General features: G+C 49.9%; 2 protein-coding genes across 4 annotated transcripts; both read left to right on the top strand.

Annotated features, from left to right (window-relative positions):
- The first annotated feature begins 868 nt into the window (after positions 1-868).
- LOC113976649 (C-factor-like) lies at positions 869-10,917 on the top strand. Its single transcript, XM_027702018.1, has 6 exons — positions 869-1,040; positions 7,959-8,010; positions 8,300-8,487; positions 8,897-9,052; positions 9,842-9,952; positions 10,155-10,917. Exons 1-6 carry the CDS (start codon positions 900-902, stop codon positions 10,266-10,268), a joined length of 762 nt encoding a protein of 253 aa, XP_027557819.1. The 5' UTR covers positions 869-899; the 3' UTR covers positions 10,269-10,917.
- Positions 10,918-11,561: 644 nt separating this feature from the next.
- Positions 11,562-16,089, top strand: AURKAIP1 (aurora kinase A interacting protein 1). 3 transcript variants are annotated; one of them, XM_027702021.1, is made up of 4 exons: positions 11,562-11,684; positions 13,116-13,204; positions 13,840-14,282; positions 15,326-16,089. In XM_027702021.1, the coding sequence occupies exons 2-4, from the start codon at positions 13,153-13,155 to the stop codon at positions 15,431-15,433; spliced, it is 603 nt and encodes a 200-aa protein (XP_027557822.1). In that variant the 5' UTR covers positions 11,562-11,684; positions 13,116-13,152; the 3' UTR covers positions 15,434-16,089. The 3 variants fall into 3 exon arrangements, with proteins under 3 accessions (XP_027557822.1, XP_027557820.1, XP_027557821.1); XM_027702019.1 differs by lacking the exon at positions 11,562-11,684 and adding an exon at positions 12,570-12,659; XM_027702020.1 differs by lacking the exon at positions 11,562-11,684 and adding an exon at positions 12,634-12,673.
- The last annotated feature ends 217 nt before the right edge of the window (positions 16,090-16,306 follow it).

Raw genomic sequence — 16,306 nt, 5'->3', positions numbered from 1 at the left:
TTTCTTCCTGGCTTCTGCCACCTCCAGTGTGTGCACAGGGATGAGCTTTTCCCACCAGCTTTGGGGACCTGGAATCCAGGCTGATCCAGGAGCTACTGGTCATCTTTGCTCACAGCCAACACTTGTTGTGTCTCAGGACCTGTCACCCTGGAAGTGTCCTGTCACCCTCCTCTCACCCTGGGAGTGTGACAGGAACTTTAAACCTTCAGACACTTCCAGATATTTAAGTACATCCTGTACATTTTTCGAGCTATTGCAGTTCCTTAGAAATAAACGAACAAATGGGAAACAGGGCACACCCAGCAAAATGTTAGGGGCTTTTCCACTGAATTTTAACGAATTGCAAAACCTCTTTGTGGTTTTGTCTCCCAAGTCTCAGGGGAGAGGCTATCCCTGACCTCTTATCAGGATGGAGTTAATATTTTAAAAGCTCAGTGAGCTTTTAATAAAGAAAATACAATATTGTGCCAGCAGATGTAATTAAAGCCTCTATCCCTACACATACCAGATTCTGTATGAATGTGTGGATCAGGAATAGGTTGTTGATGTGGGATGGCACACGCAAGCCCTGTGGGGAATATGTGTGAGGATTAGCAAAGGCAGAGCAGCCCGTGGTCAGGGGTCTCTGTTCCCTGCGGGAGTTGGTGGAGCGGGGCTTGGGAGCGAGATGGGCTCGGGGCTTTGTGAGAGGGGGAAGAGCAGATCCACCTTCCTCAGTCCGAGCCCGTTCCTTCCCTACCCCGGGGGAGGCGCCGGGCGGGGGCGGGATCGGGACGGCTCCGCATCGCGCAGGTTGAGAACCGCGTGTGGGTGAGAACGGAGCCCGGAGCGCAGCGAGCCGGGACCAGCCGAGCCGGGACCAGCTGAGCCGGGACCAGCCGGGCCGAGCCGAGCCAGCCATGGCCCAGCCGCGCTGCCGCTCCGTGCTCATCACCGGCTGCAGCCGCGGCATCGGGCTGGGGCTGGTGCGGGGGCTCGCGGCCGCCACCCCCTCCCCAGACTTCGTCCTGGCGACCTGCCGGGACCCCGAGAAGGCGCAGGTAACCGGGCCGGGGGCGCAGGGGGTGCCGGGGGGCGGGTAACGGGGGTGGAGGCGAGGAGAAGGCACTTTGGGAAGCGCGGAACATCTCGAGCATCTCCGCGCCCGAGCGCCGGCAGCGAGTGCCCGGGGTGGAATGGGATGGAGCTGGGAATGGGATGGGATGGAGAGAGGATGGGATGGAGCCGGGGGCTGAGCTCCTGCCCGGGGCAGGGGCCGGCGCGGATGGAGCCGGTGCCAGGGAGGTCTCCGAGGCTGGAGCAGGGGGATATCGCCGCTCGGGAGCGTTCCCGGGAGAAGCAGAGCGAGCGGGACACTCCGCAGCCCCCGAGCATCTCCAGCTCTCCTGCTGCCCCGCTCCTCTTGTCCCCGAGTTTCTCGCTGGATTTGCAGCTGGAGATAAGTCTGTCTGTCCGTTTTGCACGGAGCCGGAGCCCTGCAGGGGCAGCGCATCCCTCAGAAACATTCCCAGTGAGACCCGTCACAGCTTTCCTTGTCTCTCCACGCGGTGTGTCTGTGTCCCCAGAAGGGGCTGTGCCCTGTCTGCCTCTTCTCTTTCTCCGCTGCACTTGCAACAGTGAGGAAGCGCCAATGAATGATGAATTCAACACTCAGTGAACTCCACACTCCTCTCAGTGCCCCCTTCGGCCGGGCAGGGCCCAGCACTTTCTGCTGAAAACAGCAGCTTTTCTTACCTGCTGCTGGTGGATCCACTTGCAGCCCTGTTCCCTTGCAGCCCTGTTCCCTTGCAGCCCATGTCCCTGCTGCTACAGGGTGCTGGGACTCCTTCCCCATCCCTGAGCTGCTATAAATGACTGTCAGACAAATTTGGGAGGCAAATTGATGAGGATTGTCAGTCACTTTGTGGCCTCTAGTGATGCATCTCATCTTGACTCTCCTCAGTACAGTGAATTTAGGGCAGCACAGCCATATGCACAGGTATCACTCTCTTCCTGGTGCTCCAGAGCTGCAGGAACCTGAGCTCTTGGCTCTGTGACTGTCTCAAACCCCTCTGTGATGCCACAGGCATTTGGTAGGAGAATTGATACCCAAAGCCCTATTTCTGCATCTGCCCTGTCTCAAGGGAAAAGCAAATTCCCTGGCACGTGCAGAGGTGAACAGAACCTGCTCCTTCTGGTGGATTTGATTCCTTTCACATGAAGTGTGATCGCACCATGCCAGCAATAAACCAAACATAGCCACTTTGTTTACTGCTTAGCTACATAAAACCTTAAAAATGTGGTGCTGAGGGTCTCCTTCAAGGATGTGCTGCAGGGTTGGTCAGGTAACACCTGCACCCTGATCACCAGCAGCTTCTGCTGCTCTACAGGAACTTGTGAAACTGCGGGGAAAAATCTTAATTTCCTTTTTTTCTTGTGAAATAAAAAAATCTCTCCAGCACAAAAGCACATTTAGGATATTTCTGAATAGAAGTGCTGCGAAACAGCCCGGCCAGGCTGAAATCAGGTGCACAGGCTGCCTTTCAGAGCTCTGGCCCCTGTGGCTCCCCCTCGCCCCCTCCTGCACCACCTGAGCTCCTGAACAGGAATCCACTGCCATTCTGTTCCCTTTTAACTCCTGTTCCCGCACCTGGCACCTCTCCCAGCCTGTTTCCTTTAGTGGTTGCACAACACCAGTGCAGCAGCAGCCCAGGAAAGCAGCAGAGACATCTGACCTGTGTCAGATAGAGATCTCCCCGCCGGGTTGTTTGTTCTGAAGCTGCTTGAGCCGCTGCTGAGGGAGGTTCTTTCTCTCTTTCACCGACTGGCCCTTGTGTTCAGCAGTGATTTCTCACTATAATGGTCTCGGATCAATTACATGGAGAAGCAAAATTGTTCCTTCAATAGGAAGAGCTTCCTGGGAAACATTACACGGACGGATCTTAACGCCACTCGTCAGGTTTCTTGCGTTGTCGGTACCTAAAATTCTCGAGCAAAAAGGCTGGTAAAGCTGCACAGGGAGATTAAACAGCCTTCAGACAGTGCAGGGTGTCTGGGAAGAGTCTGGGTCACTCCTTGCCTGCGGTAAAACCTGGAAAGTCTGCTGGCAGTGTGTCCTGTAGGCAGGAAGCTGGCCCAGAGCCACATTCCAGGAACCCCAGTGGGGATTCTGCAGGACACATGGGGTGCATCCTAAGCTTTTTGTTTTTGAGGGGGGCAAGGTTTGTCCTTGGTGGATCAGGGTGGGTTTTTGTTCTCTGTGAGGACCTCTAGGCCATGTGCTGTGCTTTGGCAGGACATCAATAGAAGCCTCTGCAGCCAGCTGAAAGCAGATTTCTAACAGATGGGTTTGGAAACGCCACAAGGGAGAGAAATCTTTACTAAAGGTACTGTGGTGGTTTCACCAGCCTTATCTGCCCCACCTGCAGTGCCTGGAGTTGGCACAAAACCTTGTGACCTCCTGAGTGTTTGCACTGTGCTGCTGGTCCTTCGGGCTGGCACAGGGCGAGCAGGGACCTGCTGGAGCCTCCAGCACTGGGAGCCTTGTTTGTGGGAGCACAAATTCAACTGGTGATCTCCAAGCTTGGATCCAGCCTGACAGTGTTGCTGGAGTGTGCTGTGGTAGGAAAGGCAAAGGTTCAGTGATTTTCTCTTGGTTTTTCGGTTGTTTGTTTTCTTTTTTTTTTCTTTCCCAGAGAGAAACCTTTGCCTTCATTGACTTTTCCATCGAATCTTGAGCACCCTGAGTTCAGGGTCCTGCTCTCCAGAGTCTGGCACTGCAGGCTTGGCTTAGGGCACATGAAATGGGCTTTGCCCAACTAAGACCTGCTTGTTGACCATTCAGACTGGGCTGCAAAGTTGAGTGAGTTCTTTCTCTGCACACCTGAGTGTCAGTGCTTGCTTTTTCTCTTGACAGCAACTGAAGTTTAATTTTGTTTCCTCTCACTTTGCTTTGTGATAAGTCACCATATGAAAAATCCTTCTTAACATGAGTGCACTGTCCCCCACTTCCTCTCCTCCTTTAGAGGATGAACAGCAGCTTTGGACAGTTCCTAATTCTGCTCTGCTCTGGTTTGGCAGAGGAGCATTTTCCCGTTGCAGAATGCAGAGGGGAGGGAAAGGATGGGAAAAGCTTAAATGAAGAGGCTTTTAAAAATCACCTTCCAGTTTTTAGAGGAAAAGTGATTAAATATTCTTAGCTGCTGGCAAAGACAGTGTCCACCTTGGGCAAGAATGTCTCAGCAGTGATGACTGAACACTTTGCAATCCTCCAAACACTGGACATAGAGAAGAGCCCTTGAAGACCTGACTTGAGGAAGATGCTTGGGAAGGCTGACTTTGCTTTCCTCTGCTTACCAGGGAAAGCAGCACATCTCCTGTAACTCCCTAACCTTGGGATAATGCTGAACAGCTGCAGGCTTTTGCATGTGAGTCTGTGCTGGCAAAAGTTGTAAAAACTCGAGTTCTTGTGCTGAGTAGCTCCTAGGTGGCCTCCCCAGAACATTTGCCTAACAAATGGGCTGCAGATCACACGATAACATGCAGCAGGCCCGCAGGCACATCCAGATAACCGCTGCCCCTCCTGGAAAAGTACCATCTTTAGACTCCTTCAGCCACACTTGGATTCCAATCTGCCTTTGCTTGGGCTGCTCCAGCACTGCGAGTGGAAGCAGCTACAAATCTCCTGCAAAATAATCCTGACGTCCTGTCTTTGCACTCCAGATGGACCAAACCCCAGTGCAGCCTGCACGGGCTCACGGACACAGCTGTAATTATCCCCACGCTCCTGCTTTTCTTTCTTACTCTTTCCTCCCCCATCCTGCTTTCCCATAAAAGGGGGAAAACTCCAACCTAAAGTCTAGAACCGCACTTAAAAACGGTGTAGCCCCTTTAGTCCCTGCTCTGAGGGGGGGAAAGGAGGAGATGGCCACGGTGGAAATCTCTTCCCAGAGCTGGATGTGGGACTTCAGCACAGGAGCATCCCCCGTTCCTCCTGCTCTCCCCGCAGCCCGAGTGAGTTCCCAGGTGAACAAGGAATCGGTGAACAAGGAATCCTTCAGCTCTTCGCTGCTCAAGAATCCCCTCCAGAGCTCTGGAAAGCTTCCAGGGCTTAATGTGCTGTTTCCCTTCCTCTGAAGTCGGAGATAGTGTTACCGGTGGTGCCGTGCCTGTTCCCCGGGCGGACACGGAGCTCTCCTGCTCCTCACGGGCTCTGGCAGCTTGGGGGTTCTTTTTTTCCCCCTTTGTCCATATTTTAGCCGTGTGGTTTGCAACTGGGAAGAGCAGCCGAGCAGTGATAGATGTGTTATATCGGGCAAAGGGGGCATTCCTGAATATATATCAGGCAAAGAGGGCATTCTTGAATATATATCAAGCAAAGAGGGCATTCTTGAAGTCTTTCTAATTTGGAGTTATTGCAGTATTGTTGTTGTGTTGGTTGGTTGGTTTTTATTTTCCTGGAGGTGTTTTACACTTCCTACAGCATTAAGGTCTGGCTTTTCTTGAGTCAGAGAGGACTGTGGGGTTGGGCAGTGCTGGTGGAAGCTGTTACACACTTGAACACTGTGTTGGCTGTACATTGGGATAGGACATGATCTGTCTCAGGATACACCTCTGGCTTTGTCCTGAGTGCAAGCAGGATGATGTGAAGGATACCCAGACACCCTTATCCCGACAAAGCTGCCCACAGGCTGTGTTTGTGTGGCTTGATTGCTTCCAACTGGCCCAGCAGAGCCAAATCCTCTCCAAGGGCTGTAACTGGAGTGGATAATGCTTTTGTAAAGAAGGCAAAGTAAATCTTGCTAAATGACAAAGGCAACAAAACATTCCTGGTTGAAATCTAGCAATAAATACCCCCGTGTGCTGAGGAATCTGTATCTGGAGCCTTGAGTGCCAGAGGATCTTGTTTAAATCAGAGTAGGCTGACTCTTTGTTAATAGTAATTAAAAAATCAGCAAGCAGGAAACAACAGATGCTAATCAGAGTTTAATTTTCTTCTTGGACTCCCTAAGAGTTGATTCTCAGGGGTGACTATTCTGGTGCAGGACAGTTCTAGAGCTACTACACTAAACACAGAATTAGGGCTTTGTGTTGTGGTTTTTTTGTTGGGTTTTGTTTGTCTTTGTTTTTAAGTTGGCTGTCACTAACTGAAAATGCCTTAGCTGGGATATGTTGGCTGGACCTGCTTGTCTCTGTCCTCCTTTCCTCATGTTCCTCTAGTTACAGTAGGGGAAAAAATAGGCTCTCCTGCAATTTTTAGATTTCCTAACTGGATTTTTCAGCTTGTATCAGGTGTAACATTCTTGAGGACCCAGGTCTAGGTTACCTTTATGCCTGGAAGTTGCTTCTGAGAAACTTTAACCACTGCAGTGGGAGTCACTTGTTAACTAAGTAATTAACTAACGGGAAAAACCATTGAATTTTAAACTTGATTTGCCTGCAGTGATTGTAATTTCATGCTGTTTATGTTCTGGAGAGTGCTTAATGCTACAGTGTTTGGAGTTCTTAGTTGAAAATATTGCTTACTCACCTCAGAAGCCTCTCAGTTGCTGTTGCTACACAAAACAGCTCTGGCCTTTTAGCAGGACTTAGTAGCTTGTTTCTGTCAGAGAATAAAGCATATAAACAAATGAACTATAAATAAATGAACAAACCCTGAGAAGCCAGAGCACTTCTGGAGTTTATTATCAATTAAGTGATATTGTCAAAAATCCAGTGACAGTCCAAAGCCATGTAATTATTGCAGGCCTTGACATGGCAGAACTATTTCATCCTGGACTGTCAATAAGCAAGACAGTGTGTTCTGGGCCTTTAATTTATTGAAAACTGCCCCATTAAGCCCTGTCCAAGGGAAGGAATGTCTTCTGGTTTTGTACTTCTGACTTGTTCTCCTTCCCCCTCCCCTTAATAGCCTGAACTGCAGTTGTAGATTGGCCTCAGTGGGAGAACAAATTTCCCAAACAAGCCTGGAGAGAATCCTGCAGGATATGAGCTGAGATAAAAGTTGTAATGTATTATAGTTTGTCAGAGGACACCGAGTCCCTGAGTGTCTCCAAGTGGCAGAGAAGTATTCTTTCAAAACCAGCCCTCCTGACCCCCATTCCCAAAGGGCTCCTAAAGAAAGGGATTTGCTTGAGCTGGAATGTTTGGCCAGGTTGCTGTCTCCTGAACACGACTGGGAGTGTGCAATCCATCTGTTATGTTTGGCCACGCTTCCCACTTGGCTGCATGGCACAGAAACCCAAGTATTCCAGCTGGGCCTATAAATCCAATTTGGACACACTCTGTCCAGCCGTAACACCACAAAGTCCTGATTTTCTCCAGGAACACCAATCTCTGCTCAGAGGCAGTCAACAGATGACTGAATTATAGCAGGGAATGTTATTGTTGCATGGAACTGGTTTCATGTGTGCTTCACCTTCAGCTACAAGAACAGATGCTAACGAGGCTGCTGGGGAAGCAGAATTTCCATGGGAAAACTGCTTTTCCTGCAAACAGTAATTCCAATTTAATAATTCCTGTTGCCCTGAAGTGATGTGTAGCACTAGCTGAGCTTTGGGAGAATGATGCTTTTCCTACAGAATTGGGGAATTTCTGGCTTTTTACTGGAATGCTGCCTGAGCCCTGGGGCTGCTGTGGAACTGCTGTTTGGTGCTTACCCTGCAAATACACCCTGGAGCTGAACACACTGAGAACTATCCCACTAAAAATCCAGCATGCTGGGATCTGACTAAGCAGGGAAAGAGTCCAGTTTCTTGGAGCAGTTGATCTGGCTCTCAGAAAAGCTGCTCAGCAGGTTGGAAAACGAAGTAGCATCGATGCCTTCAGTCCAGTCATGAAAATATTTCAGTTACAGTTCTGGAGGTGCAGATCTCAAACTGTTTTATGTAATAGCCATGGAGATCTTTCTCTCTCTCTCTCTCTCTCTTTCTCTCTGTATATATATGTAGAAGATAACAAAAAAAATTTCTTCTTCCTAGGAACTCCAGCAGCTTAGCAAGCAGTACAGCAATGTCAAGCTCCTCCAATTGGGTGAGTAAAGGGCTTTATTTCTGCCCATAGAAATATGTTCAACTTCCTCAGGTGAGTGCACCTTAAGAACCCGCTCTCCTGGGTGATCAGTAGCTGGACATGATCTCCAGCAGCTGAAAACCCCCTTAAGATAACACTGGGGAAACAAAATCTATCTAAAATCTTCTGTGCGTTGTCACCTTTGCGCTGCCTAAATGTCCCCACTCAGCTTTAGCTTTGGTTTGGGCAAGTGTTGTGTCATGCCAGGCAGGCTCTGACCCACACTCTTCACTGTGCCTCCTCTGTGCAGATGTGGTCTGTGAAAACAGCATCAAGAAAGTAGTCAAGGAAGTGGAAGAAATCGTGGGGGACAAAGGGCTGAACTGCCTCATCAACAACGCCGGCATCAACGTGCTCGCCTCCTTGGAAGAGGTCACGGCAGAGACGATGCTCACCATCTATGAAACCAACACTGTTGCCCAGCTGATGGTCACCAAGGTAAGAACTGGGAGGAATGTGCTTAATCTAGGGTACTAAAGAGGGTTTTCTCCTGTAACCAAAGTGTTTTTCCCCTTGGAACTGCATGGATACAGTTCTGATGTTGAACTGCGTGTCTAGAGAGCAGCAGTTTGTCAAGGACCTTTCTCTGCATTTAGATCTACCTGGGGTGAGGTCAATTCAGTGGACAGGTGGGGTTAGGAGGTGGGTGGAAGAGTCTGAAGGTCCTTGCTACTTCCAGCTGGCTGCTGTAGGAAGGTTTCCTATGGCCACCAAGTCTGAGGAGTCATGACCATTTTGTGCTGGTGGTACTAGAATTCTTCAAGGGCCTGGCTTGCCTTGAACGGGGAAATTACGCAAACTAAATCAAACCAAAACATGAAATTAAACCAAACTCTTGTTTTCCCAGGCGTTCTTACCCCTCCTGAGGAAGGCAGCCCAGCTGAGCACAGGAATGGGCTGCCACAGAGCTGCTATTATCAACATGTCCTCTCTCGCTGCCTCCATGCAGCTCGTCCAGGCAAATGAGATGTTCCTCAAGGTCTATCCCTACAGGATAGCCAAGGTTTGTGGGCTCCCGTGGGCTGAGGGCAGGTTGGGAGTTAGAGACCACGCTGAGCTTAGGATGGTGATGATGGACACAGAAACTGTGCTTGTTCTCCACGTGGGTGGAAGTGGGGCCTGTAAAACACCTGGAGCGAGCATGTGAACTTCTGAAGAACAGGCTCCCAAATCGCTGCTGTGATTCAGAGGGATTTGGCATTCAGGGAAGAACTGATGCCATGAAATGTGTGTGCTGACAGCTGCGTTCCTCTCCAGTGGAGGAGAGAGAGCACGGAACTCAGCACAAGGTGTGCTGACCTGTACGTGGTGATGCTGGTTAGTGAGAGGTGGGATTTTTAGTTTTCTCACCTCCAGAGACTGAGTTCGTACGGATAGTGAAGATCAGACACAGAGTTTCTCCTACACCACCTACTCATAAGCTGTTAAATGCTTGTTTTCCCTGTTCAGAAGTAAATGAAGGTTTGTGTAGTGATTATTGCAGAAAAACACAGCCCTTATGTCAACATTATTTTCCTCACAGCTCCTCAGGAGTTTCAAATGCTGCCGTATCTTCCATCATAACTTAGTTTCACCTTTGGGCAGTCAACTTGTGGTTATAGAGCTTCCACAATGTTCTATTAACAGGTGTCTCTGAGAATGAAGGCCCAGTAAGTCTGGATAAGTTACTGTGATCGTATTACTGCCCCTTCCTTTGTCAGAATGGTGCAAGGGAGGTGCCAATTAGCTTGATTTGAGGTCTTGCTTGAGGTTTATAAACCAGCCCCCTAATAGATGGTTTCCACTCTCGCAGACTGCACTGAACATGATCACCAGGTGTCTTGCTGCAGACTTGAAATCGGATGGAATTCTCTGTATTTCTTTGCATCCAGGCTGGCTCCAGACAGACATGGGTGGAAACATGGTAAGTGACATCTCTGCAAACGTGGAATTAGGGCTCCCTTGTTATCCCAAGAGCCCCTGGCACAGTGTTCACCTCCACGTGCTGCAGAGGCACATTGTGAAGCAGGAAAATACATCCCTCTTGATTCTAGTAACTCCTTAAGTGCATTTGATTCTCTTCCGTAGGAAATTCCCAGTAATGACCCAAGCTTGATTCTCTCCAGGCTCCCATGCAGGTGCAAGAGGCTATCCCAGGTATTCTCTCTGTTCTGGACCGTCTTGGTGAAAAAGAGAATGGTTCCTTCCTGGACTGGCAAGGGGAAACTCTACCATGGTAGAAGTGCACAGGTTACTACAGAAGCAGCACGTCAGCCACACTCTAACCTCTCATGTCTGTGTCTCTGGGGTTTTCTCACACACTAGTTGAAGTAGCCAGTCTGATATCCAGCCTCTCTAGGTGTCTTTGAAAAATGAAGTGGCTGACTCTCTCACTCGATATTGCTACTGCTCTGTTCTAATGCTTCCTGCAAACACTACTGTGCTCTTGGTGGTGGTGGGTATCTCCTGGAACCGTCTGAAATGGATTAAAACCTGCGAGTTAAATCCAGGGGCTGGTTCCTCTTCACTTCTGAAACCAAAGCGGGCCTCTTGCTCTCTGCAGAGTTAAATGACCTGACCTCAGAGCAAGGCCAGTGTAGGCTGTCAGATCCCAGGATGCTCAGTCTGCTGGAGACATGTCTCCAGGAAAAAGGTCCTTTGGTTTCCTTTGGTCCTAACTGAGCCAAGGCTGAAAGTGCCCAGCTCTAAACCATGTGAATTTGGTACTTCTGTAAATTCCTTGGCAAACTGTCCCCAGGTTGACAGCATACACCAGGCATTGCTTCGTTCCCAGCGGGTGACTAACATCCTGATATGGGGGTGGGAATGTTGTTTTGTACATAAACTTCTGAAGTGTCTTCAATAAAGTCTTGTTTAAAAAACCAGTCTGTTTACTTCATTTCTCTTCGTTGGTTTCTCTTCCCTGACCAAAGAACTGCACTTCTACCTTGCAAGAAAGAACTCCAGCCATTGCTGTTCCCTTTCAGGCTAGATGAGTTTGACATGGTGGGGTGTAAAACTGAGACAGACCCTTGTTCTGGTCTGAAACACTAAAAGCAGCCGGTGAATAAATCCCTTGTGCGCTGCTGAGGGAGCTATAAAAGCAAAACGTTCTTTGAAGTCTGGGATTGGCTTCACCATCCCTGCCTCATGCCAGCTGATTAGGCACTTTCATGCTGTGCCAACATGGTGGGTTCTTGCACCAAAGTAAGAAAAGACAAACAACAGCCAGGTAAGAGGGAGAGACAGGTGTGGCTGTGCCTGGACAGCAGCCACCGAGACCTGCCCACGGATGCAGACGAGGGTGTGTAAGGGAGAGGTGTCTGCCTGCCTTCCATGATCCCCATGGCAACAGGGATAGACTGTCTCACTGGAACGGAATCACAGGATCACTGAGGTTGGAAAAGACTTCCAAGAACATCAAGTCCAACCTTTGACTGATCTCCACCTCGTCAACTAAACCAGAGCACTGAGTGCCACATCCAGGCGTTCCTTGAACCCCTCCGGGGATGGTGACTCCACCATCTCCCTGGGCAGCCCCTTCCAATGTTTAAAAACCCTTTCTGTGAAGAAATTCCTCCTGATGTCTAAAATTCCTCCTGAGGTGGCTTGTTGTGCCACGCTTCCGTGCTCAGACCTGTTTCAGCTGTGACTCAGCAGGTGAACACAACACAGACATTGACTTTCCAAGTGCGACTGAGGTGTCTGTGGAAACCTGGAGGGTGATGGAAACGCTGGGTTTGAATTGGTTGAATGATTTATTTTGGATTGAAGCAGGGGATGGGTCTGGAGCACCAGGAGAAGCTGAGGGAGCTGGGAGGGCTCAGTCTGAGATGGTCCCACAATGTCACTAAGACCAGGACTGAGACCAGGACTGTGAGAGGTCATGAGGGACCATGAAGGGCCAAGACCATGAAGGACTGTGAGGGACCATGAAGGACCATCAGGGACCATGAAGGGCCAAGACCAGGACCGTGAGGGGCCATGAAGGACCATGATGGACTGTGAGAGACTATGAGGGACCATGAAGGACCATCAGGGACCATGAAAGGCCAAGACCAAGACCATGAGGGGCCATAAGGACCATGACGGACTGTGAGAGACCACGAAGGGCTGAGACTGGGACCATGAGGGCCTGTGAAGGACTGTGAGGGACCATAAGGAACCATGAAGGACCATGAGGGGCCGTGGGGGACCATGAAGAACCGTGAAGGATCATGAGGGACCATAAGGGGCCGTGAGGGGTTGTAAAGGACCGTGAGGGACCATAAGGGACCATGAAGGACCGTGAGGGACTACGAAGGGCCGTGAGGAACTGTGAAGGGCCGTGATCATGAAGGCCCTTGAGGGACTATGAAGGGCAGAGACTGGGACCGTGAGGGACCATAAGGGATCGTGAAGGGCCGTGAGGGACCGTGAAGGGCCGTAACCATGAAGGACCGTGAGGGACTGTGAAGGGCCGAGACTGGGACCGTGAGGGGCTGTGGGGGACCATGAAGGACCACGAAGGGCCGTGAAGAACCGACCAAGAAGGACCATAAAGGGCCGTTACGGACCGTGCGGTGCCGTCCCGTGGCCACCCCCAGAGGGCGCCGCCGGTGGCTCCGGAAGTTCCGGCGGCGGCGGGGCCGGTGTGTGATGGCGGGTGGCGGAGGGTGATGGCGGCGGGGCCGGGGAGGGAGGGAGGGTCGGGCGGGCTCCGTGCGGGCCGTGCCGGGGCTCGGGGCGGCGGCGGCGGGGAGCGCTGGGAGGGCTGCGGGGAGCGGGGGCAGCCCGTCGGTTCCGGCCCATCGTTAGGGCCGAGCGGCTGCTCCTCCGGGCCTGAAGGGGAGCTGTGACGGGGGAGACTCGGCTGCCGTGTTTTTAAAGCTGAAGCAGCCCAAGCTTTATTAATTAATCACCTCCGCGGCTCAGCTAATCCCCTGTGCTTGGCCCCCACAGCACGGCCCGGCAGGCTGATATAGTGAAACGAGGAGGGTGCTTAGGGTGTCTCAGCCCGTCTTTTTGGGGGGTTGGGGTTAAATAGACAAGGGTTTTTTTGTAAAATGCATGTTTGCCTCCTTGAGTAAATGTTCTTATTTTAACAGTCATTGCTGGCTCTGCCAGTCAACAAAGTGAAACAAAATGTTAATATCACAGCTGAGTTCCCAGTTACTGAAGGCTTCGAGAATTGCAGGTAAAACTGGTGTTGTGGGACCTTGTTTTTATTTGTTTGGGTTTTTTTCCGGGGTAATTTGTCTCAGAAATTTCTTTTCTGGGAAGCAATGGCAGGAGGAGGAGGCTGTTGTTGAGTCAGTGGTTGCTGAGTGCTATTACCTCTCAGATCTATTATGTCAGGATTGAGTAGCTCTGATTTAACCTCTTCTAAGCCAAAGAGGATATTCCTTAGCAAAGCAAAGGTTTGATACAGCAAACAGTTCCTCGCCGTTCCAAATTGCACTTCATGGAATCACGGAATGGTTTGGGTTGGAAGGGACCTTAAAGATCATCCAGTTCCAACCCCTTGCCGTGGGCAGGGACACCTTTCACTAGCCCAGGTCTGCTCAGTTGAAGGAGAACCTCCACCCTGCTCTACCTGGGTGACTTGGGCAGTTCACACAGTAAAGTACAGTGTATTTTTAGCAGGTGGCATTATAGCAGTGTAATTAAAATTTAGAAAGACTTCCTTGCTTTTGTGATGACAGTACAGTTTTTGTAAGGCTTTTCCTCTGTCACACTGTTCTGGCCAGAGCTGCCTGGTGGTTTGAGAGCTGGGCAGAGCTTTTCTCGTGAAAATTTCTGCCTTCTAAACGAAATTCTTCTCTCCTAAAGGCCACCTTTTGCCCAGGTCTGTGTCTTCCTTCCTTTGCTGCCGCTCCACCACCGCCCACTACAGCACCCAGCCCCCCAACACCAGCGGGGCCCAGCCCCAGCAGTGGCACACCCTGGACCCTGAGCTGGAGGAGATCCTGATTCCCAGGAAACTCTCCATCAGCCCCTTGGAGAGCTGGCTGTCAGTGAGATATTCCCTGCCCGAAGCAGAGGGAGCTCAGGAGGAGGTGGGCCATGAGCCCCCCCAGGGGTCCGAGTGCCCCCCGCCCGCCGGGGGAGTGGCCGTGGGGGAAGGAGGGGGAGCCCCCGGGGACACGGTGCAGTGCAAGAACGTCCTCAAGATCCGCAGGAGGAAGATGAACCGCCACAAGTACAAGAAGCTGCTCAAGAGGAGGAAGTTCATCCGCAGGAGGATAAAGGAGGGGCGCAAGAAGAGGCGTCAGGTGAGCTCAGGGAAGGGGGGATTCCCCGGTGCCAACGTGGCCGCTCCTCAAAACGGCCCCTGTTTGGGTGTTGGGGGGATGTTTTGAAGTGGAATTGTTTTAAAGCAGCAGCTTGGAGAGCCTTAATTCAGTGTTTAGCCCCAGGCTGTGCCAGGGAAGGTTCAGGTTGGACATCAGGAGGAATTTCTTCCTGGAGAGGGTGGTCAGGCCTTGGAAGGGGCTGCCCAGGGAGGTGGTGGAGTCTCCACCCCTGGAGGTGTCCAAGGAAGGACTGGATGTGGCACTCAGTGCTCTGGGCTGGGGGACAAGCTGGGGATGGGGCACAGGGTGGATTTGATGATCTTGAAGACCTTTTCTAACCTTAATGATTCTGGGATGGTGAGATAGTTAATAGGTGAAATTTTTCTTCCATGACAGTAAATTACAAAAACATGTGGCTGATGGAGAAGAATCTTGTTGTTTGTGTGAAAGATGTGTCTGTGTTGTATCAGGGAGATTGGTTTAATCTTAATTTCTCTCCTGTCTTGCCAACATCCTCAAGTGCTTCCTGTTGTTTTATCCTATAGAGAAGTCTTTTTATTCCATTAATAGAAGGGGTGGGGGAAGACATGGACCTCTGTTCAAGCTGTGGATGTTCTCATTCAGCACTGCCTTTCAGTAGGGTTTGCTGTAATAGTTTTGTTCATTCACTGCTAATTCTCACCTTGCCTGGATGCAAATTGGGGTTAATTGTAATTCCATGTCTTCAGATTTGTAGGAGGCAGTGTTGAACACTTAATGATGAGAAAATCCTCTTAATTTTCTTCTGATTTTATTGTCCATCTTCTGGCTTTTAAAATAACGCCACCAAGATCCTCGTGCATTTTATTGTCTAATTATGTATTTTCTGCAGCAAGGTTAAATATTTTGTCACTTAAGCTGCCTTTGTGTGTGTTACACTCAGATTGTCCTTGGGACACGTGGGCAGTGGCTGTGAATGAATATTCAGGTGTTGCTTCTGGACTGTGTTACCTTTTTTTTCCCCTTTTTTTTTCCTGTTTTAGATAAAATTCGAGAAGGATTTGGAGCGCATCTGGAAAAGGGCTGGTTTGAAAGGCCCTCCTGCAGGATGGCAAACACCCAAGATATACCTGAGGAGTTCAAAGCGATAAAACCCCACCTGCCATGAGTTTTGACCTGTAATTGTAATTAAAAAAAATATTGCAGTACGTGGATGACATTTACCCTTTCTCTGAATGTGATGAAATTAGCAGGAAGGAGTTTTCCAAGCACAGACCTGATGGGAATTTGCTTTTCCTCCCCAGAGGAGTGGTGTGAGGTCTTTGTGTGGTGGTTTGGTGCTGCTCTGTGCTCTTTTGTCTGAGCAAAGGTGTCCTGGGGCTGCAGCTGAATTTCTGGAATTCCTGTTTGATTAATTAGAACATAAGAACAATCAGTTGTGGGAGATGGGATCAGTGGAAGAATTCTTCTTGATTGTATGTATGACACAAAGATTTGGAAAAGGTCAAAACTGCATTCTCTCATAGCCTTATTTCAGAAAGGCTGGTGTTTTCTAAGAATTCTGGGGAGATAGGAGTTGGATCAGAATTCCATAGAATGTGTCTGTATCTGCAAAAGCTTTATCTGAAGCCTTGGTGTGCATGTGCCTTGGGCATTGCATGGACAACCTTAAAGGCACATTTGTGCTCTATTTTGTGCTAATAAAAAACTGTTGTTTTTTTTTTCTTTGACTGACCCCTGTCACACAGAACATCCAGATCTTGGTATCAATAAAAGCTCAGAGCTAATTATTCGTTAACTACAAAAACTGTGCCTGAGACAACCCTGGTAATAATCACCTGGTTTTGCATGGTTGAAGAGAGTCATGAAAGCTGTGAAAAAATACAGGTATCTAAAATAAACCCTGACAGAGGGCTTTATATGTGGGCTCTGGTTTGGGTTCTGCTTTTGGTTTTTGTGTTTGGGGCAGTTCTGGGTGGTTCAGTGTGATTTAACTTTTCTCTGTCTGCATTCCTGGGGGTGAA

This window comes from Neopelma chrysocephalum, unplaced genomic scaffold, assembly GCF_003984885.1.
Source record: "Neopelma chrysocephalum unplaced genomic scaffold, ASM398488v2 Primary Assembly neopelma1_180, whole genome shotgun sequence".
Taxonomy (NCBI): Eukaryota; Metazoa; Chordata; class Aves; order Passeriformes; family Pipridae; genus Neopelma; species Neopelma chrysocephalum.
This window is presented reverse-complemented; position numbering and strand designations above follow the sequence as displayed.